General features: G+C 41.4%; 1 protein-coding gene across 3 annotated transcripts in view; it reads right to left on the minus strand.

Moving 5' to 3' along the window:
- Window positions 1-22,757, minus strand: part of PRICKLE2 (prickle planar cell polarity protein 2) — a 312,913-nt gene that overhangs the window by 68,563 nt on the left and 221,593 nt on the right. For all 3 annotated transcript variants that reach the window (XM_032411692.1, XM_032411694.1, XM_032411693.1), the window contains one exon: window positions 18,549-18,732. In XM_032411692.1, the coding sequence (XP_032267583.1) occupies window positions 18,549-18,732 (184 nt within the window). The remainder of the gene's footprint in view (window positions 1-18,548; window positions 18,733-22,757) is intronic.

Raw genomic sequence — 22,757 nt, forward strand, 5'->3', positions numbered from 1 at the left:
TGATCTCAGGGATGAGCCCTGCAAGGAGAGGATGAGTCCCCTCCCCACTACACCCACACATACTATGTGTGCATGCTCTTGCTCACGCATGCTCTTTCTCTCTCTCAAAAAAATACATATATATATATGTGTGTGTTGGTGATCTTTATTTGGAATCAGTTCATTTTAGGCAGTTTCATTTCTGCCCATTAAATGATGGTTGTGAACCCATGAAAAAGTATGAGAACTAAGGGGCTGCATATATATTACTGAATAAATATTTCTAACCACCATGGCTACCTTCAGCCTGAGTTCCACTCCCTGCTCCATTAAGTTTCAAATGTATCATGCATATAATGGCAAGAACTGAGTCCTCCCTGCTCTGAGAGGCCAAAAGATCAGCGAAGGTTATACCTTGGACTGCAGTTCAAGGTTAGATATGGCCATAAAACTCTGAATGTCCTACACTATGCTATTGTGGAAAAACAGATGGGAAGGAAGGTTTGGTGAGGATGAGCTAGACGATGCCACTGTAACAAACAACAAGAAAATATCACTGGCTTTGCACCACAGTCATTTTTTAAATTAAAATTTTTTAATGTTCTTATTGTGGTAAAGCCTATATAAGATTTGCCATTTTAATTATTTTATTTTATTTTTGGTTTTTTTTGTTGTTGTTTTTAAGTAGGCTCCCTGCCCAGTGTGGAGCCAAAGCGGGGCTTGAACTCATGAGCCTGAGATCAAGACCTGAGCGGAGGATCAAGAGTCAGACACTTAACTGACTGAGCCACCCAGGTGCCCCCATTTTATTTTATTTTAAAGTGCACAATTCAGTGTCATTAATTATAATCACAATATCGTACAACCACCACCACCACCACCACCACAATCTTTTACCAAAACATTTTCATCATATCAAACAGAAACTCTCTACCTTACATTAAGCAATAATTCCTTATTTCTCCCTTCCGTAGCCTCTAATCTACTTTCTGCCTTTATGAATTTACCCAGTGTAGATATTTCATCTAAGGGCAATCATACAATATTTTTCTTTTCTGGCTTATTTTGCTTAGCATAATTTTCCCAAAGTTCATTCGTGTTGTAGCGTCTATCAGAACGTCTTCCTTCTTATGGCTGAATACTATTCCATTGCATGAATATACCACGTTTTGTTGACCCAACCATCTATTGATAAAACTTGAGTTGTTTTCACCTTTTGACTACTGTGACTAATACTTCAATGTGTACTTGTATGGTGTACAAATATCTGTTCAAATCTCTGCTTTCGGTTGTTTGGGTATATACCTAGGAGTGGATTTGTCAGATCATATATTTAATTTTTTTTGAGGACTTCAAACTGTTTTCCACAGTGCCCGCAGCATTTACCATTTCCACCGGCAGTATACATGGACAAGGGCTCCCACTTCTTCACATCCTCACCCACACTTGTTATTTCCCATTTTTAAAAATTATAGCCATCCTAGTAGGTGTGAAATGGTATCTCACTGGGGTTTTGATTTGCATTTCCCTAATGAATAATGATGTTGAGCATCTTTTCAAGTCCTTATTGGCCATTTGTTGATCTTCTTTGGAAAAGTCTCTATGCAAGTTCTTTGCCTATTTTTTAACTGTGTTTTTTAAATTTTTTTGTTGAGTTATAGGAGTTCTTTATATATTCTGTATATGAAAGCCTTATCCACACCAGTTTTATTTCTCACTTACACTCTATCTCTGATATGAGTAGGAAGAGAACCAGGTAATTGAGGCTCTATATTAATATGTGCCTCCATGATGATGAGAGCAGAGAAAACAAAGGCTGGAGCTGAATACTGGAAATTCAATGCTTTTATCTGGATGTGAAGCATGCAACTTCTGCATATATTTCATTGGTTAATGCAAGTCACATGGTCATGTGTAATCTGCATGTGCCCGGAGGAAGCAGGAGTCCATCATTTGTGAACAGCACTAATACCCACTATAGCAGAGAAAGAATGGAGTGGTGTGTGAGCAATACACTACCTTTTGGAAAAGAAAGGACAGTCAATTCTTGTTATTCATGGTAGTTATATTCTATAAAGTTAACGACAAACATCGAAGCAGTGAATAGTAAACCATTGCTCCTAGGTGAAATATAGGACTAGGTTCCTGCCAGCCTCTGGTCACATTTTTGTCAGTGGATCAATACAAGACCTTGCTTTAACTACATATATATAGTTGATTTATTAACATTGAATTCACGGTTGACAGCACTAGAACTCATGCTGAGTGAAGATCTATTATTATCTACTGAACATATATTCTCCCTGAGACATCTCAGAGGATTCTTGCCCTCACAAACATAGACAGCACTTTAGCACTGTGCTTGAGAGGCAACTTAAACAGTGAAATCACCAAATGCAAAACATGTAGCGCTAAATAGACGACAAAAAGCATGCTTCTTTATTTTATGAGACCCCAAAAAAAAGGCAGAAGCATTACCTTGTTCAGCCTCAACTGGCAATGTGCGTGGTGGATGATTCAATTTTCTCACCCCTCTACACATGTCTGGGAATAACTGCAAAAGTGCTGTGGGTACCGATTTGGGGGTTACAAACAAATTTTGATGATGAGTAGGCGAATTTGCAAATACTCTGTGAATAATGAGGATCAACTAGATTCTAATCTATTTGACCTATTCAGGAGTAAGGGGCTTACCCAGGATTCCAATTTAGGTCTGATTTCAAAGCTCATTCTCTTTCCATGTCACTACACTGTCTTCACACACCAGTCACGGGATTACACTCTACCCCAAGTATTTGATGAATAAATGGCCAATGCAGTCACAGTTCATTCTTCAAGCTTGAGATTCCTGCTAAAGCCTTGAATAATGAACAGGCTAGAGTGGCTGCTTAATCATGAAAACCACATGGGCCAAATGGAATTCCAAAAAAGGTGGACATCAACGGAGTTATTTGGTAATGTGCATGCTTTGAATGTTCTGTGGTAAGGATCATGTGAACTGATTCAGGCTTGACAAAGTTTTTTCTTTGAGGTCTATGCAAGAGAAGATAATGTGCTCAAGTTTATCCCCAACAAAGACCATGTGGTCCTTGAAATGACTGCTCCAATCCCTGAGAGTACATTTTTTAATTTTATTAGTTTATTATTATTTTATGTACTTATTTTGTGGTAAAATACATATAATATATGTACCTCCTTAACCATTTTTAAGTGGCATTAAGTACATTGTTGGGCAATCATCACCACCATCCATCTCCAGAATTTTTCATCTTTCTAAACTAAAATTCCGTACCTATTAAATACTAACTCCCCAATTCCTGCCCTCTCACCCCCGCACAACTATCACTCTCTTTTCTGTCTATGAACTTGACTACTTGAGAGTAATTTTTACTACATTTTGGGACCAAATGTTCTTCTCCAGTAACACTTCTCTGAAATTCTGGTGAAAATCAGTGGGGAAAAAAAAATGAGTCAGACAATATATCGATGCTTACATTTAAGTCTTTTTATAAGCAACTTGCCTTCTTTTTTAATAAGGCAATTAAAGATTCCAGAGGAGACACTGGGCCCAGTCATCAGTATCCATAACAAATGAGAGGATGTGGGAACTCAGCTGTTCACAGAGAAGACCCATGAGATAAATCGGCACTGATAATTGGGCAAGTTATTTCTCCTGACTTTTCAGCCTCAGGGCGTTAACTTAACATTTCACAGATCACAGAATTTCCATTATATAGCACCTCTTCCTCACTCAAGACAGTCTCCTTATTATTCTAGAAGTGGCATGAGAAGAATCAAAAGTGTTAGCCAATAATTGCAAGAAAAGAGAATTCAGTATCAACTAGGCTCAGACCCAGATAGGTAGTTCTGGCAGGTACTCTTTAGCATCCTGACATTCCTAATAGTCTAGTGTAAAACAATGTTCATCCACATGTCATCACAATCTCATGCAAAAAACAGTAGATATCGTTACGTGCTTAGCCAACAACAGTGTCTAGTTGTAGTAGTACCTTGTAGTCTTGGTCTTCTGTCATAATTACAGCATTTTCCCTTGTTGCCTGTAACAATCTTTACTCTTGTTTTAGTTTACTGAACATTCCTCTAAAACTTTTTTGGAAATCAGCAGAAAATGGATGAAAAAGAAAAGCAAAACTTTAATTTTACTCATATATTTTTTTAGAAAGCAGACCTATAAAAATGGGGAGTTTCCAAATCTGTTCTTATCTATGTTAAGAAAAGGGAATAAAGATACAAAATAGACATGATATGATCTCAAAATCATTAGTATTAATGTGATTTTGGTTTTAAATTGTTTTACTATGCTTGAGCAAATACGAACTCAAGCGAGGTGGCTGGAAAGCATACTGACATGCAGGCTTTTCAAGATGCGAGGGAAAAATCTTTCATGAGTAATCTAAGAAATGGTACTAAAAGGACATCACAGAAGTTCCCTGTCAGAATTAGGAAGAGGACGGAAACATGGATACTTGTTTAAAGTGAATGACATGTGAACATCCTGAGTATGAAGGGAGCTCAGGGTACATGAACAGTGGCAAGGGATCCAGCACGGTTGGATGTTAGGAAATGGTGAGCAACCCCTACAAAAATAGGAATATATTCCACAGCTTTCCAAAAGTAAAGGAAAATGAATGAAACTTCTATTAAAAAATAGGAGTCAAGAAAATAGAAAAAAGTAGAGGAAAAAAGATGGCAAACATAAACAACAAAAAGTGGTAGTAATAATTACCTAAGTTATCATAACAAATGTAAATATATTATATTCATCAATTAAAAGATAGATTATCAGTTTGGATTAAAAAGAAAAACACATTATCCATCATATGCTGCTTACTTAAAACAAACCCATAAGAAAAGGTGAAATAAAGAAATAAGAAAACACAGTCTTGCAGTTATTCACCAAAATGAAGCTAGTGTGCAATGTTAACACTATACAAACCAGAATTTAAATCAATATAATTAGTAGTGATAAAAAAGGGATGCTACAATTGATTAACAATTAACTGATCCTCGGTCATTTCAAAATTATTAGTGATACAATATGTTGATCACTTTGTAATAGCTACTGGTTCACTTTTTATGTTTCAGGAAAATATTATTAATGCAGCATTCATAAACTTTTTAAAAGCTATAAAAATGATTTTCATGTTAAAATAAATCAAATGCAAAACACACTAAAAAGGGATGCTACAAAATGATAAGAGGAAACATCTAGGAAAATATAGCGTAACCATAAACTTGTAGGCACCCAAAATATAGCCTCAAAACATATAAAGCAAAAACAGAAATACAAGGATAAACAAACCCATAAATACAATGAGGAATTTTAAGATGCCTCTCTCAGCCATTGAAAGATCAAAAAGGTAAAAAATTATGAAGGCAATAGAGGGTATTACATCAATAGTAATTATTGCTAACTCTATGATGCTGTTTTCTAATAACTTGGAAACATTACCTTCTTTATTCTTTATATTGGGAGGAAAGATTTAATGTCTTTATTTCCTAAATGAGAAACAGAAGCTATATGGTGCTAAGAAACTCGGTCAAGATCACTTAGAGATATTACTGTCTGAAACTGATTTTTCTGATTCATAACTTTTTCTGGACTTGAATGCCCCTATTTCTATCTATCTGTCTGATCTACAGTCCTGAAGTATTTTCCCTGATGTTATAGGGGGAAGAGGGGTCAAGTAGATAAACTCTGCTCCTTAAATTCTGGCTCTGTGTAACAACATGCAAATCATAGGCCTTCTCTCAGATTGTGTTCTTAAGCATCAAATGCACGGTTTAGGTTCAGTAATTTCTGTGGTCTCATTTCTATAGTTCTTGTGTCTGCCCTTGCTCTCCCCCTATTCTCTGGACTACCGTTTCAGACTTAGATCTCAGTTTTGTTATCACAGATAGGCCTTTCCAAGAAAAGTGTTTTCACACCAACTGGACTTTCCAATCGGTAATTCTATCTAATGCCTCTTGAAATGCCAGGTACTGTAATAGTTGCCCTATAAAGCAGGAACCATTACAACCTCATTTTATAAATGAGGAAAAATGACTTCACCAAGGTAAAATAACTTGCTCCAGTCATAAATATAGACAGAGTGGCAGACGTGGATCGGGTCCCTGGTGTGTCTGATACCACAGTTATGGCTTTTAATCCCTATGCTTGGGAAAGACCACCCACAGACCTTATTTCAGCAGAGCTGTTTCTTATGTAATATTCATCATCCAGATGGATTCTTGATTACCCACATAGCAATGGGGTCCAGAAGAAGATAGATGCTTCAGAATCCTGCACAAGCTCAATGTCAAATTTATCCACACTGATCTGAACCTCTCCCTCAAACATGAAAAGTTGCCAAGTGCTTAGCAAAATTGGTTGGTTGGTATTTCAGCTCCTTCCCCTGCCTACCTCTCTGTCCAAGGCTATGATGCTTGCAATGATTTGCTAAATGTGAAAGAGGAAGGAGAAAATAGAAAAGGGCATGAAGTATTCACAATCTTGACCATCAACCTGGAAGGAAAAAAAAAAAATCTCCCTCCTTTCTGCTACTAATCACTCAGCGCCAGTTAGGATGGGAATACCACTTCCTCTAATATCCTTTGGCAAGGGTCAGACAATAGATTTCCCAAAACCCCAGGATTGCTGGGAAATAAGAAAGTCATCAATAAGCTAGGCTAGTTAATGTTTACAGTCCCTTCTATGTTGCTGCTAGACTTTTTGGTACCTTTATGGAAATTACAAGATACCCTCCCAACTACAAATTAGAAAAAGTGCCCAAACTCTTAAGATAAAGTCCTGCATATGACATCAAGGTAAGATGCAAGGTGCCTTATGCTAAGCAAAAGATACTCTTCCTTTAGGGAATCATCAGAGCACAGGTGACTATCAGCCTCCAATCACCCCCTTGGCTAGGAAACTTTGTGCAGTGCACAAACTGTACAACTGTATGTGGCAGCCCTGATCCCCTCTCAAGTGAGAGCTTATGAATTTATCCATTTGGTGCAGGAAATTCAGATTCAGAAACTGCCTGAATAATTAGCAAGATCTGATCACTGAGTTTTAATCAGCCAGAGCAATAACAACTACCACCACTATTTACTGAGTGCCAACTACATATTAAGCACTGTCCTAGAGAATTTACAGAGATGATGAAATGAGCCAGTCTGTGGAACTGATTTTTCAGTGCCATCCATCTGGATGTTGATGAGTTCTGTCCCCAATCTCCTTTTTATTGTGCATAATTAATATCAAGCAAATTCCTTCTGATAGCACTTGGCCAGAAGGCTCCGTTAATTCCTGAGGCAACCACAGAACCCTAGGAAGAACCCACCATTGGTATGAGAAGATGCCTTCCTTCCTTTCTGTTAAAGAGCAAGTTCATTCATCAGTCACTAGACTGAGGTAATTGAAATACAATAAACTGCACATATTCAAAGTATACAACTTGATAAATTTTGACTATATATATATATATAGCCACAAAACCATCAGCTTAATCAAGATAGAGGGAAAAAACCCCTATTATCCTCAAAAGTCTCCTCTTCCCTTTTGCCATTCCTCCTTCCCACTCTCCCCACCCCTCCTTTCCCCAAGTAACCACTGATCTGCTTGCTGTCACTATAGATTACATTTTCTAGAGTTTTATATAAATGGAATCATACAGTATGTAATTTTTTGGTCTGACTTCTTTCACTCAGAATGATTTTTCGACTCCTTCATGCTGTTGCACATCTCAAGAGTCCATCCCTTTTTATTGCAGAATAGTATTCTACCCTATGGATACAACACACTTTGTTTATCCATCCATCCATTGATGGACATGGGGTTTATTTCTGATTTTTCACTATTTAAAAGAAAGCCCCATGTTTAAGGTATTGTCTCACTTAATCCTTACAATCATGCTATAGTTAATGAAATTCTCATTTTTCAAATGATGAACGGAAAGCTCATGAAGGCGGATGAACTTGGTCAATGTTTGGGAGCAACACAGCTAGGGTTTGAACACAGGGCTAGTGAGTGTCCAAGCTCATGCTCTGGAACACTATGAGCTGAGAAGAATAGGTACTTCAAAGACAGAAGCCATGGGAGAGCAGCACAGAGCCTGAAGTCTCTGTGGGTCTTCCACAGAGAGGGTTGTCTCCATCTGCCTGTGAATGAGTCTGTGTCACACAAAGCAAAACCTCAAGACAGGGGCTGGGAAGTGCCCGTTTTACACTGGACTTGGAAAACAGCCACACAGGAATCACACCTGGACTAAGGGCTTGCAGGTAATGATGACTTAATAAATATCGGTCAAACGAATAAATGGCTGAGTGCAAAGTGAATGAATGAATGTACAGAGAAACAGATGGATAGGTGGAGAAGATCAGTTATTAATTGACTTGATAGTAGATTCATCCAACCATCTCATGAAACTACTCAAAATATCTCATGAGTCAGAAGGCAGAGATTATCCTGATAGTAAATCAACTGTCACAGGAGCTCAGTGTAGGCTGCTCAGTCCACAGAAAGGGCGGCAGCTGTGCACTCAGGCAGGAAGTCCAAGTCCTGAGTCGCACTAGCCATCCTGAGGATCCCAGAAAACATTTACTATAAAGACGGGGGCCATCCACCTTGAAAGCTAGAAACCCCCATGGCAGCTCTCCTTTCTGGTGTTCGCAGATGAGTCTTGGTTTCTCCGGGCATCCCACTCTGCACACAAGCCTCGACAAGGCCCTGCTTGTGGAACCTGGCCACAGGGCTGCTGATGTGATCCGGCAGAGGCCCGGAAGCCTGGACCCAGCTTCTAGTCTCATCTCTGACAGCTCTGTTGAAAACAAGGTCATTAACAGGCAGTTTTATTGAAGAGTGCACACAGGCACATTTCCCACTGCCACGTGATGATGTCAGTGCATTTCTGGAGCCAAGATCAACACGGCATCCATCGTTGATATGACTGGTTTGCTGAGAACTGTGCGGGAGATCGCTTTGGGGCCTCCTTCTACCTCCCTTCCCCACTCACCTCTCACACGGCACCAAAATCCCTGGGATGAGTGACAGGGAAGGTGAACACAGCAGAGGCCGCTTAGAAGAAATTTAATCCAATCCAGTTGGGGAGCCATGTGTCTCACTGCAGCCATGAAATTCCATCCTGAGCTCAGCATGTACTGATGGAATAATGAAATGAAGATGGTAGTGCAAACGGCTGGTGAGTCTAATGATGGTGTTTGTGGCGTTTTTAGGGGGATGATTTGATTGTATGTTCCCTTCTTAAGAACCAGAACCACCCAGCAGGCCTAGAGAGATGAAGCACTTTGTCATTCTTCTCTCCCTTCCCCCAGATCTGCAAGCTTCTGTCCCTCTCAGTATAAATAGCTTCTCACATTCAAAAGAACAAACTGTCTACAGCCCGAAAGTGAATGGCAAAGCTGGCTGCTGGCACTGTGGACCCAGCCCAGGGGTGAGTCACAGCTGTAAAACTCATGCTTCTACAGTAACAGGGACCAGAGCATTTTCTGAGTTAACAGGCCAAGGAGAGGGCCGAGGAACAGAACCAGTGAAAGGATTTTGAAAGGGGGCGCCTGGGTGGCTCAGTCGTTAAGCGCCTGCCTTCGGCTCAGGTCATGATCCCAGGGTCCTGGGACCGAGCCCCACACCGGGCTCCCTGCTCAGCGAGAAGCCTGCTTCTCCCTCTCCCACTCCCCCTGCTTGTGTTCCCTCTCTCGCTGTGTCTCTCTCTGTCAAATAAATAAATAAAATCTTAAAAAAAAAAAAAAAAAAGAAAGAAAGGATTTTGAAAGCATCCTGAATTCTCCTTTAACACACAACCTCGTACCCAGGCCATATTCAAGAGATGTCAGTCAGGGGCAAGATGCTGGAGAAGGAAGGGGGCAGCTTCTGGGGCTCATCCCCTGTCATTATCCAACTCTGCTCCAGTGTCTTGGAGACCCAGAAAATGACCATGGTGATGACAGCAGCTACCATTTGATGTGGACCACCTATGGGTCAGCATCTCCCAGGCTCCTTAGAGAGAAATTCAGTAGGTCTTCACAGCTACTTCAGACCTGGGCAAGTGCCTCTTCATTTTACAGACAAAATGAGTGAAGCTCAGGGTACCCCGGGTCACACAGCTAATAACTGGTAGAGAGCCAAGATTTGGCTCCATGTATTTCGAACATTAGTTTCTCCATTACCCGAGAGCAGCAGTTCTCAAACTGTGGCACGGATCAGAAACCCCTAAAGTCCCTGTCCAAAAAGAATGTTGGGCCTACCTTCAGAGTTCTGGTTCAGTAGGTCTGGGACAGAGCCTGGGAATCTGCATTTTTTAAAGACTTTATTTATTTATTTGACAGAGAGAGACACGGCGAGAGAGGGAACACAAGCAGGGGCAGTGGGAGAGGGAGAAGCAGGCTTCCTGCTGAGCGGGGAGCCCGATGCAGGGCTCGATCCCAGGACCCTGGGATCATGACCTGAGCCGAAGGCAGACGCTTAACGACTGAGCCACCCAGGTGCCCTGGGAATCTGCATTTTTCAATAAGTTCCCCCGGGGGGTACTCATGCTGCTGGTAGGGGACCCATACTTTGAAAACCACTGGACTAGGCTGACAAAATGTGGGTAATCTAACCATCATTCTACGGAACAACCCAGCTCAAATGTCATCTCCTCGGAGAGGCTCTCCCTGGTCACGCCATCTAAAGTAGCTTTTCTAAATCGAGGACCAGCAAACAGTGGGCCTTTGGGTCAAATCAGGCCCACTGACTATTTTTGTAAATGAAGTTTTATTGTCACCTGGCCATGCTCAAACTGCTAATTTGTCTGTAGCCTCTGCTAGGATGTCGGCTCTAGCAGGGCAGGGAGACTTGTTTGCTCACGGCTGTCCCTCAGTGCCCAGCACAGAGTTGGCACCCCCTAATATCTGCTGAGTGAATGAGCATCGCAGTCGAGTGCCCAGGTCCATGATATGGGAGCCGGAGGGCCAGTGCAGGAGGAAGAGGCGATGTGCTTCTCACCCTGTGGGCTGTCAGCCAGGATGAGACAGGGAGGAGAGCCAGAGACAAACAGGGATTGTTGATGGGGGAAAATCAGCCTTTGAAGTTTCCTGCTTCCCGCAGTGATGGGGAAACAGGAGGCGGAGAAAAGAGGAATCCCTTAGTCACCAGGGTCAACCTGAGATTAGGGGAAACTTCCTTGTGTGACACACGCCGCCTGCTCTTCCAACACAAGCCACGTCGGCGTCCTTGGCTCTGATATCCTGGGTGGATCGCGGCAGAAGAAAGAGGGGTGGAGGACGAAGAGCCCAAACTAGCAGGGGAGTCGCAAAGACAGCCGGGGTGAGCCGTGGCTCCGCCCCTTCCTACCTGTGGCAACCTGGTTGAGTTTCTGACCCTCTCTGAGTGGCAAGGGATTCACGGAAAGAGGGAGGCATCTTGTACAAGGCTGAAATGTGACTGCTTATTCAGGTAACATCTATTTATCAGATGGGTAATATGTATCAGGCATTATTTTAGGTACCAAGCACACTCGGTGAACAAGGCAACGTGTGACTCCCTCTGACAGGCTCACATTTGAGAAGGTAGGGCATCTGACAAAATGCACAGACAGAAGCCTACAGGGAGTACCGGTATGGGGGCTCTCTGTTGCCCTATCCTCACCTGCAGGCAGAAGCATCGAGGTGATGGGTGTGAAGGCTCCTTCGATTTCCCAGGGGCAATCAAGACAGTGGGGTTTCCCAGCCTTCACATCCATGGATGCCTTGGCCAGAGCTAGACGCTGCATGGGCTCCATTCATCTCTCCCCAGACCATTCACCACCCCCTGCCCAAATTCTTCATGCAAAAGCAAAGTTGATACTGATTTCGTTTCACTTCTGAGCTTCACGCAAATGGGTCCTGTAATACCTGCAACAAGCCAGATCTTTGCATGGCTGGCTTCTTCATGTCCTTCAGCAGCACTTCAAATTTCACCCCCCCAGAGAGGCCGTCTCTGACCAACCAGCCTAGATTAGCCGGTCCCTCCAACACTCCGGCCCACCTCCATTGTCACAGAAGCTGCTGTATTTTCTTTGCGGCGTGGATTAAATGGGACACCACTTGTAAAGCGCCCAGGATCGTGCGTGACACTGGAACAGTTCACTAAATGTTTCTATCACCATTATTGACATTATTGTTCTTTTTTCATCTATCACCATCTTGAATTATCTTGAACATCTATTGTTTTCTAATTTATGTCTCCAACACCCACCCCCTCACAATCTAGCAGAAACCTTAATCATCTTGTTTACTGTTTTAGCCTCAGGGCCTAGAATAGTGCCTGAAGCATAGTAGATACACAGGAGTGTCTGTTGAATGAGTGAATGAATGCATGAAAAAGCCCCATTGCTATTCCCTCTTCACAAAAGTCTCCAGCATTCTCTCTGATTCACTCCGTACACTCTCAGGGGGACACAAGCCCGGGAACACTGCCAAGAAGCCCACCCATTAGAGGCCTTAAGTGGCAGAGAGGCTAGAGCCAGGAGTGAGGCCTTCTGCTGACCCACTGTTCTCTGGGGGGGTGGGGGAGGTTTGTAGAATATTCTTCGTTGTGGGAAGGCTCTCTTTGCACTCTGAGCTGCCCGCAGAAAATGCCCCAGGGACTCACTGCTCCCAGGCCTGGTGACCTCCTGGTGGCAGGAGCCCTCAGGCACTGAGGGAGGTGGGTGGCAAAGCTCATTTGTTCAGCAGATGGCCCAGAAACCTGCTTGGGGCATGAGAGAATTCGGTCAGGTGGCTCTGTGTGGGCCCTCATCCAAGTTGCTCTGGCTCAGTGGAACCAGAAGTGCATTAGAAAGATGTGGCACCTTTACAACACTCACACAGCAGACAGCCTGGGGAACAGAAAGGCCTCTGGATCGGCAGAATTCAAAATGATTTTACTGAAAGCCTTGGAGAAGGCCGAGAAGAAATCCAGGTCTCCCACTGGCCCATGCTTCGCTCACCTCCTCCACCCCGACCTAACCCTCCTCTGTCCTGGTCAGCCCCCAAAGTTCCCTTCACCCTCTTCCTGCCTGCTGGGGACAATGGTCATCTGTGTCACTGCAACTTCACAGGGAGGGCAGGGAGGTGACAACCACTTTATGGAGCACCTTCTGTGTGCACACACTCCCCCATTCGGGGCCCAGAGCAGCTCCTGTGGCCTACAGCTCTGAGATGATCAGCTCCCAGGTCAGGGTGGCTGAGACTGAATCTGTCCATCAGCTGCGTGACCGTGGGCATGTTTTCTGAATTTCTCTGAGCCTTGCTTTATTTACCTCCGAAACAGAGACAGGAATAATAATTTCCAAATAAGGTTTGTTTTGAGAATGGAAGAGGAAGAATGCAAGCAAAGTGAAAAATTGTAACAAGTGTTCATAATTTTCTCCACTGTCATCTTCGTCGTCATCATCATCATCATCATCACCATCATGATGAGAAAACCGAGGCTCTTGGAAGCTGAACATCTTTGCTGAGGTCAGGAAGGGATGGAGCAGTGGCCAGATCTGCCTGACTCCAGAGACAAGGTTCCTCCCCATCCCACCCCCCCCCCCCCCGACCATGCTGCTTCCTCCTCACCCTGTGGATCCCAAAGGGCTCCGGGCATTTGGATGGGGACACAAATGATTCCCTGCCAGGCCCTTGGCTCCTACCACCTGGCTCCAGCTCCCAGTCCTGGAGCCAGCAGCGCTGTGGAAGGTGTGGGCTAGAGCACGGTCCTCATGAGATGTCACCTGTCTCCTGGCCCTTGTCGGCAGAGAAAACCCGGAAGCAATCGAGATGGTTAGGGGAATCTGCTTAGAACACATGCCTTTGAGAGAAGCACAAGGAGCAGGGAAAATTGATACGGAATCATCCTTTATGTAGAAAAAACATTTTGAAGACTTTTCTCTTTCCATGTGATGCAATCCGGAGCCTTTCGGGTTCTGCAGAGGACCTCAGTCCTCTGCCGGTCTCTTAACAACTATTAGTTGGGTGGCTGCCATGGGTCAGGCTCTGTGTGAGAGGCTGGGGGACTCCTGAAGAACAAACCAGACAAAATGCCTGCCCTTTTGGATCTTAGAGCAAAGTGGAGGAGGTAAATATCCAACAGATAATTATACCAGAAGTATCCAATTATGTTTGAAAAGTGTTAATAAGGGAAGTAGCAGGGATTGCTACAATGCATGTAAGCAGGGACCTAATCTTGTACTGGGAGTAGGAGGTGGTCACAGGAGCTCCTTGAGGAAACACATTTAATCTGATACCTGCCGGATGAGCAACCGTCACTGAATTAAAAGCCAAACAAAGAATTTTACGTACCTCCAAGAGAGATAGTTCTAGACTTTCACAGGGCTCAAAGCCAACTAATTTGCCCCATCCTCTAGGTAGTACTGGATGGCCTGCTTTGCCACACATGGCAGAATACTAGGAAAGCCAAACACTGGACAATTGCTCCTGATATCTTCATCCTTCCTGTGAGGGGTTGCTGTGCAAGTTCCAGAAAAATAACTGAACTGCCACTCTTGAGGGGCAAAACCACAGTTAAGGTCAAGGTAGTTTTACTAATGTTTGGAAACCAAGGATTGGGGCATTCGTATTCGAGAACTCTCTATAGATACTCACAGTATCCAAAACATTGATGGAAAGGAATTCACTCAGGAGATGCAATCTGATGGTCTCTTCAGGTTTGCATGGAGCGATGAGCAGAATTAATAGAAAAAACACATCCATAAGCACCCAGTGAAGATGATCCACCCAGAGGACTTACCTTTCTGGACAGCAGTTTGTCACAATAAATCAAAAGCCTTAGAAAGGTTTACATGAGACCACGCCACCTCTAAAAACTGTTGTATAAGATGGATGGCCACTGCCCCCTTATTTAATAGAAAGGAAAGCTGCCAACAAGGCACACGGTCAAAAATAAACCTTCAGCTCAGGGGTGCTCAATGGTGGTACTCCTGGCATCCGGGAGGGGTGGCTTTTTCTTTGTGCAGAATCATCTGGTAATTTTTAGGATGTTAAGCATCTCAAGCCTCTACTCATTTTAATGCTAGTGGAGCTATTTTGACAATAACTACCCCCTTCTAAACATACATTTCCAAATGCTCCCTAGTGGTGGGTGGGACCACTGCAGGTAAGAAACTACCAATGAGGACCAGGCAATCATTCCAAAGGATAATCTGGATCTAAATACACGGATACCAAAAACTGTTCACAATACATAAAGTGAAACAAAAGTCAGGGTAAGTCTGACAGCATCATCACATTTTTGTCTAAAACAAAATGGAAAGTTCTCCTATTACAAAGATACTTGCTGCACGCATACAATAAAGGTTGCAAAACAATAGTCCTAGATTCGTGGAATTATGGGTGACCTACCCAGAACACGGTAGGCACTCGAACAAATGTCTGCTGATGTGAGTCAGCCTCTTATGTCTTGATTGAGCCAGAACTTTGCTGACAGATCCTTTAGGTTTTAACATCACTTTGATTCAGTGGTTCTCAACTGGGGTGCCCAACCCACCCCCCAGGCTCACAGAGTACTGCCTGGAGACAGGTTTGGTCACCCCGAGGTCCAGGGGAGTGGGTGGGGTATGCTACTGGGATCTAGTGGTAGAAGCCAAGGAAACTGCTAATCATCCTACATTGCACAGGACAACACCAACAGCAAAGAATTATCCAGCTCAGAATTCCAATAGTGCTCAGGTACTGAAACCCTGCTCACCATTTGCCTTTCTTACGGCTTGTTAAGTATCCTCCAAATTCTTCCTGAAGTATCATCTACTGTAAATTGATCACTAGAACATCTCTAGAAGACAGGGCACATATTATTAACTGATTTGAAGGCAAATTGGAGCTTGAAAGAAGACTACAGATGGTCAGTCAGGGCAGCTGAGGTACTGGAGGGCTCTCTGGATGATGTGACACACTTTGTTTGAGGTGAACAGAGGGGAAGGATCGGAGCAACCTCACTGATGACTTTTCAGTCCGGTCATTAAAAATCACGGCATAAATGCTCTTCCTTTCTGGCATCATCTATTATATTTATCACTTTTCGCTCTACTTTAAGAAGGTCGGGTTTTGCAGCTAGTAGGTTTTTATGAAATTAAATGCCCCTATTCAGAAACACCTCCCTAAATGGGAGGTGAATTCTGTGTGCATTATACTTAATTGAAGGCATTTCTCAGAAGAAATAGAATAATAAAGAGTATCACCTGAAGGTGTATTACCAACCCCATGATCAGGGAGTCAAATGAAAGGTTTTTAACAGAAATGAAAGCACATGACTCTCAACTCTGACCTTTCCTATGTCACCTGTAGCATAAAGCATTTAACTTTCACTGTAATTTCTCTTGATAGAAAAATGAAGTTTCTTAGATCAGAGACAACTAGACATGATATTAAACATCAGCATTTTTAGTGAAAAGCATTCAGGGTCTCAAATCTGTCTTATCTTAGAACATTCCACACAGCTTTTAAAAAAAAAATCTTTGAACATATAAATAGTTCCATAAGTAACAGATTTTAAAAGATCTTATAATTTTAAAATTTGAATTCCATTTCTTTCAGGCAACATGATCCCTTCAGACACCTTTAAATGCAGACTCCCATTTTATTAGGCAAATATACAGCCCTTCAAATGGCTTGAAGAGAGAGTCTCTCTGGAGAACAACAGCCCTTCCTAACCCTCTGTGTCACATAAGTCTGAAGAAATTCAGGGAATAGAGAAAACCACCCAAGGAATAGCAGAATTATGAGAGATGGGAATATCCGTTCATTGGACATAATTCAAGCCACTTGTTTAATAGCATTAATTGTTTTCTGTCAAAACAAATCAAAGAAAATTGTTTTATATTTCCCAAAACATTCATTTTGGGTGAGTCAAGTAGCCTTTAAAAATACTATCAGCACTCACTTTTGGAATTGGTGAATTGAACCAAGACCCCAACTTCTGCAACTGTCTGTTCTCTTGGGCCAACCAAAAATTTTCTCTGCGTCTGAAAATCATAGAATGATGTTTCATGATCTTAGAGAAGAGTCTACCTAAGCAGGAACCCCAAATAGCTTAGCTTCAGAATTTCAGGGCCCACTTTAGCAGAAAGTGAGGTGAACAAAAGAAAGATGGGTCTCCTAGAAGCTGCTGCAAATGAGGTTAGCAAGAAAATGAAACAAGCTCACAGATGTATCTAGGTGTGAAAACTCCCCACTCAAACACTGGCAGGAGAATGGTGATGTCAAACAAAGATATTCAATCACTCACCACCTCATTTGAGTGTTCAGACAAACTCAATCAAATGCTCTCATTCTTCTGAAGCTTACTCTTTAATAATACAATCTTCACCGAAACAGAAGGAAATAAAGATATAACCTTAACCTGCAAACCGAGAGAAAATGTTCTTATTTCTTCCTGCTGATATCTCAAATCCTCATAGAGATTATTTTCTGTGAATGTTTCTGTTCTAAAACATTTTCTTCCTCATAAGAATGAGAACAGATATCACAAAAATGAAGTGCCTGCAGGGCTTAGGAAGGTCTTCTTCAAGACATAAATATGAACTTTTACATAAAAACTCCTAATATTTAAGGATTAGTAACTAATTCAAAATTTTAAATAATACTTTGCTGGCTAAACAAATCCTACCTGTGTGCTTGATTTCAGGTGCCAATTTGCGACCTCAAATATTGGAAAAAGAAAATGAGAAAAGGCTAATCAAAGAGATGTTATTAGGGGTCCACTCTTGAGTTGTTTGCAAATTCTTGGGTCTTCCCTAATCATAAAGAACTTTTTCTAGCAGCATTATCACACCAAAAGTCCCTGACTTTAAAATTTCAGGGTATTTTAAGCTTCCAAACATTCTGTCAGACACAGGGAAGATCACTAGAGACAGCCATTTTCTGTGTCAGAGGGGCAAAACTAGGGGTGTAGCTCTCAAAGATGATGAGAGTGTCTAGCTTAAGGAAGGGGCTTCTAATCCAACATGAGGATGGTGGAGGAGAAAACTCCAAGTACAGAAATGCAAAGCGGAGGCTATCACTGAGAAAAACGCAGTGAAACAGAAAGAAACCGAGTTCATCTGATCGAGCCAATAATATTTGCAGCCTGTAGGTAGTTCAAATATTTAAGGAAATGCCAATGTCTTTCTTTGTAAAGCAAGGCCAAACTTAGTATTTAAACACAGCATATATCACTGGGAGGAATAAGGCAAATCCTTATGTCCTCACTCTCCTTTAACAAAGAATCTTAAAGATTCATGGCCAATGTAGAACTCCCTTCCCCCCTTCAAAAATCAAATTTCCCTTTCTAATGTTTCAAAGCCAACGTTTCTGAGAAGTTTCTAGTCAATCTTCTGTTGACAGTTAATAATGACAATCCAGAATGAATTAGCAATGGCCCAAGTAGGACTCATTTTCATTTCTCTTCCTCAGCGCCCACTGGTGCCCCAGACATTGTCAACCCATGCAACCCCAACCACTTCTCTGAATCAGCAAAGTGAACTCTTCCTTCTGAACTGGAATGAGGAAGGATGGGCAGGACAAAGATAAACAGCCCAAACCACAACTGCCCTCCCCATCAAGAATGGTACCTGTTCAGGCTTCAGCCCCGGCGGGATCCAGGCGTACTCCTCCAAGGCACAGCCTGAGTCGTCGTCTGACGTGGAGTTCCTCTGGAAGTCAAACATGAGTTTGCTGACAGTCTTCTCCATCTCTAGGGGCATCACTGTCACCATGTGCTCCTCCTGAGGGCACTTGCAGTGCAGGCAGATCTTCCTGCAAGCAGGAAAGGTGGTAGGTGAGAAGGAAGGCAAAAGAAACCATTTTTCACCTGGCTGCCAGTCATCAGCCCTTGGATCCCAAGCCATAAATGCATTCCTTGGTAACCGCCTGTTGGCAAGATCACCTAAAGTGGCGCCCCACAGCACGCCTGTCTTCTTGGAAGGTGTGGTGCTGCACACGTGGAAACATCACGAAAGGTCAGAGGCCACTAGGTAAGCCTCATGAGAATGTTCGAACATGGACTCCAACCTATTCTTCTAAATCAGTATCCTAAGAGCAATGTCAAAATATCTTTTACACTTAGTAGAGCACTGGATATGGACCATGACTGCAATTTTCTTAACTATAATAGTAATTAATTAGACGTAATATATATGCTGACCAGAAATATTACCAGTGGATTTAACAAATACTGACAACATACCATTTTCATAAAAGCGTCCTAGAAGCTTGGGAAATGGTAGAAGTTTTAAAGAGAACCGCAGGTGAGATTTTCTTTAAGAAGAAGAGCAAGAATATGTTTTTCCCACCAAACAAATCTGGCCCCAAGATCTCATGGGAAAGACATTGTCACCTCTACTAAATATCCCCACAGGTTTGAAATTCTAATCAGAAACCCAAATCTTTCCTACATTGGTTGTTTTTTTTTTTTTTTAAAATATACAGTACAAGAGGATCATGCATGTGAATTATTTCAAAAGGTAGCAGCCAAAGATAAAATCTCTCCCCAAAGTTGAACATTTCTCTTTTAAGGTTACCATCTGTTCCCTTTTCCACGGCTACAAAAATGATGAAGCAGTAAAAAGGTTGATGTCAGCAGCACAAAAGCATTTCTAGCTTCTACCAATAAAAAAGAGAAGAAAAAGAAATCACGGAGGAAAATCTTTAGAAAATGAGTTGTTGTACGTGGTACTCAGATCTTTATTAGTTTCAATAGCATCTTATCCAGGCCTTGAGAGGGCCCAGAATCCTAATCCCTACATGGGCCTAATTTTTTCGACAACAGCTTTGTTAAGATAGAAGTCCCGTATCACCAAGGTACCATTTTAAAGTGTACAAATCACTGGCTTTTAGTGTATTCACAGAGTTGTGAAACCATCATCACTATTTAATGCTAGAACGTTTTAGTCACCCCAAAAGAAACCCAGGGCACCTTAGCAGTGACTTTCTACATCCCCCTTCCCCCCAGGCCCTGACAACCACTAATCTATTTTCTGTCTCTGTGGCTTTACCTGTTCTAAATTCCATATGTATGGCATCATGCAATACATAGTTTTTTGAAACTGGATTCTTTTACACAGTAGGATGTTTTCAAGATTAATCCATATTGTAGCATGTGACAATCCTTCCTTCCCTTTTATTGCATTATGATATTCCAGAGTATGGTTAAGTTACATTTTGTCCATCCATCCAATCAGGTGGCCATTTGGATTGTGTCCACTATTTTTACTTTTGTGAATACTACCGCTCTAAATATTTCTATACAATTATTTTTGTGTGAACACAGGTTTTCAGTTCTCTTGGCTATATACCCAGGAGTAGAATTGCTAGGTCATATGGTAACTTTATGTTTAACATTTTGAGGAACTGTCAAACTGTTTTTCAGAAATAGCTGTACCATTTTACATTCCCACCATTAATGAATGAGTGTTTTATTTTCTCTACATCCTTGCCACACTTTTTAGTATCTTTCCGTTGTTTCCACCCTAGTGGGTATGGAGTGGCATCTTATTGTGATTTTGATTTGTACTTCCTTAATAGCTAATGATATTGAGCATCTTTCTATGTGCTTATTATATATCCTCGTTGGAGAAAAGTCTGTTCAAACTTAGTCTGTTTTTAAACTGTTATTTATCTTTTTATTGTTGCATTATAAGTATTCTTTATATATATTTCTGAATACAAGTCCTTTATCAGAAATAGGATTTGTAAAAATATTCTGTGGGTGGTCTTTAGGTTTTTTTTTTTTTTTTTTTAATTGTATGAACACTTCCAAGTCTGTTCTTCTTTTTTTTAACATAGGCCTTTGGGATTTTAATTAATTAACTAATTATTTATTTATTTTTACTGGAGGGGGGCAGAGAGAGAGAGAGAGGAAGAGGGAGAATCTTAAGCAGGCTCCATGCCAACACAAAGCCTGATGCAGGGCTTGATCTCACAACCCTGGGACCGTGACCTGAGCCAAAATCAAGAGTTAGATGCTTAACTGACTGAGCCACTCAGGTGTCCCTGGTTTTCACTTTCTTGATGATGACTATTGAAGCACAGAAGTTTCTTATTTTGATAAAGTCCCACTTATTTTTCTCTTGCTATTGCTTGTGCTTTTGGTATCCTATCTAAGAAACCACTGTCTAACTCGAAGTCATAAGGATTTATTCCTATGTTTTCATCTAAGATGTTTATGGCTTTAGCTCTTATATTTGGGTCTATGTTCCATTTTGAGTTAGTTTTCAAGCATGGTGTAAGGTAGGAGTCCAACTTCATATTTGTGTAGTTATTCAACTGTCTTAGCACCATTTGTTAAATAAAAAGTTTATTCTTTCTCCATTGGACTGTCTTAGCATCCTTGTCAAAAATCAGATGATCATAAATATAAGGGTTTATTTCTGGATTTTCAGTTCTATTCCATTGAGTTATCTGTCTACCTTATGCCAATACCACTCTGTCTTGATCACTGTAGTTTTGCAGTAGGTTTTGAAATTGTAAATGTGAGTCCTCCAACTTTGTCCTTGTTTTAAAAAAATTGTGCTAGCTCTCTTGGGTCCCTGGCATTTGCATCATGAAATATGAATTTTAGGATTAGCCTGCCATTTTCTGCAAAAAAATCTAGCTGGGATTTTGATAGGAATTGCACTGAATCTAGAGATCAACTTGGAGAATATTGTTATCTTAATATTAGATCTTCCAATCCATGGACAAAAGATGTCTTTCCATTTATTTCAGTCCATTTTAATTTCTTTCAATGCTATTTTGTGCTTTTCAGTCACAATCTTACACATTTCTTGTTAAGTTTATTCCCAAGTATTTTATTCTTTTTGATGGTATTGTAAATGGAATTGTTGGCTTAATTTCATTTTCAGATTGTTACTGTATAGAAACACCAATAGTACGTGTACGTTGATCTTGCATCATACAATCTTACGGAACTCGTCTTTTCAGTTTCAAAAGCATGGTGTGTGTGTGTGTGTGTGTGTGTGTATGTGTGTGTGTATTCCTTAGGATTTCCTATATACAAGATCATGTCATCTGCAAACAGAGCTAGTTTTATTCTTTCTTTTCCAGTTTGATACCTTTTACGTCTTTGTCTTGCCTTCTTGCCCTGGCCAGAACCTCCAGCACAACGGTCAACCTAAGTGGCAGTGGCAGACATTTTTGTCTTGTTCTTGATCTTAAGGAAAAACATCCAATCTTTCACCATCAAGTATTATTTAGCTATGGGCTTTTTGTAGATGTCCTTTATCAAGCTGAAGAAGATTCTTTCTACGCTGGTTTGTTGAGTGTTGTTGTTATTGTTGTCATCACAAAAGGGTGTTGGGTTTTGTCAAATGCTTTTTTCCATCTATTAAGATGATCAGTTGGCTTTTGTCCTTACTCTATTAATGTCTTGTGCCTAAATTTTGACACCAAAATGTACTCAAGAAACAAAATCAGTCTAGTTCAGCCAACTCAGGCTTGTCAGATTCTCCCACTTCCTGCTTTTCATCAGATTGAAAATATGCACAGACAGAATGCACACTTGGATCTGGTTTGCATCTCCAAACTCAAAGAGGTTTCTTCCAAACCCTGGCTGCTACTTTTAAAAATAGTCAGAGCCCATTTTAACAGTAACTCTTTAATTAACCAGCTACTGTAAAGAAGTCAGAGGTGTTAGGAAGTGGTCAGGGATTTTTCCCTCCAGTTATTTTTATACCAGTTAATGACTTAAGGAAAAAAAAAAAACAACTCAGTGTGTTTAAGCAATCTTAGGAAGCTCTTTGGTGACTAATGGCTTATACTAGAAAGCCATACTTTTCAAACAA

Source organism: Phoca vitulina, unplaced genomic scaffold (genome assembly GCF_004348235.1).
Source record: "Phoca vitulina isolate PV1807 unplaced genomic scaffold, GSC_HSeal_1.0 scaffold13, whole genome shotgun sequence".
In the NCBI taxonomy this organism is placed as follows: Eukaryota; Metazoa; Chordata; class Mammalia; order Carnivora; family Phocidae; genus Phoca; species Phoca vitulina.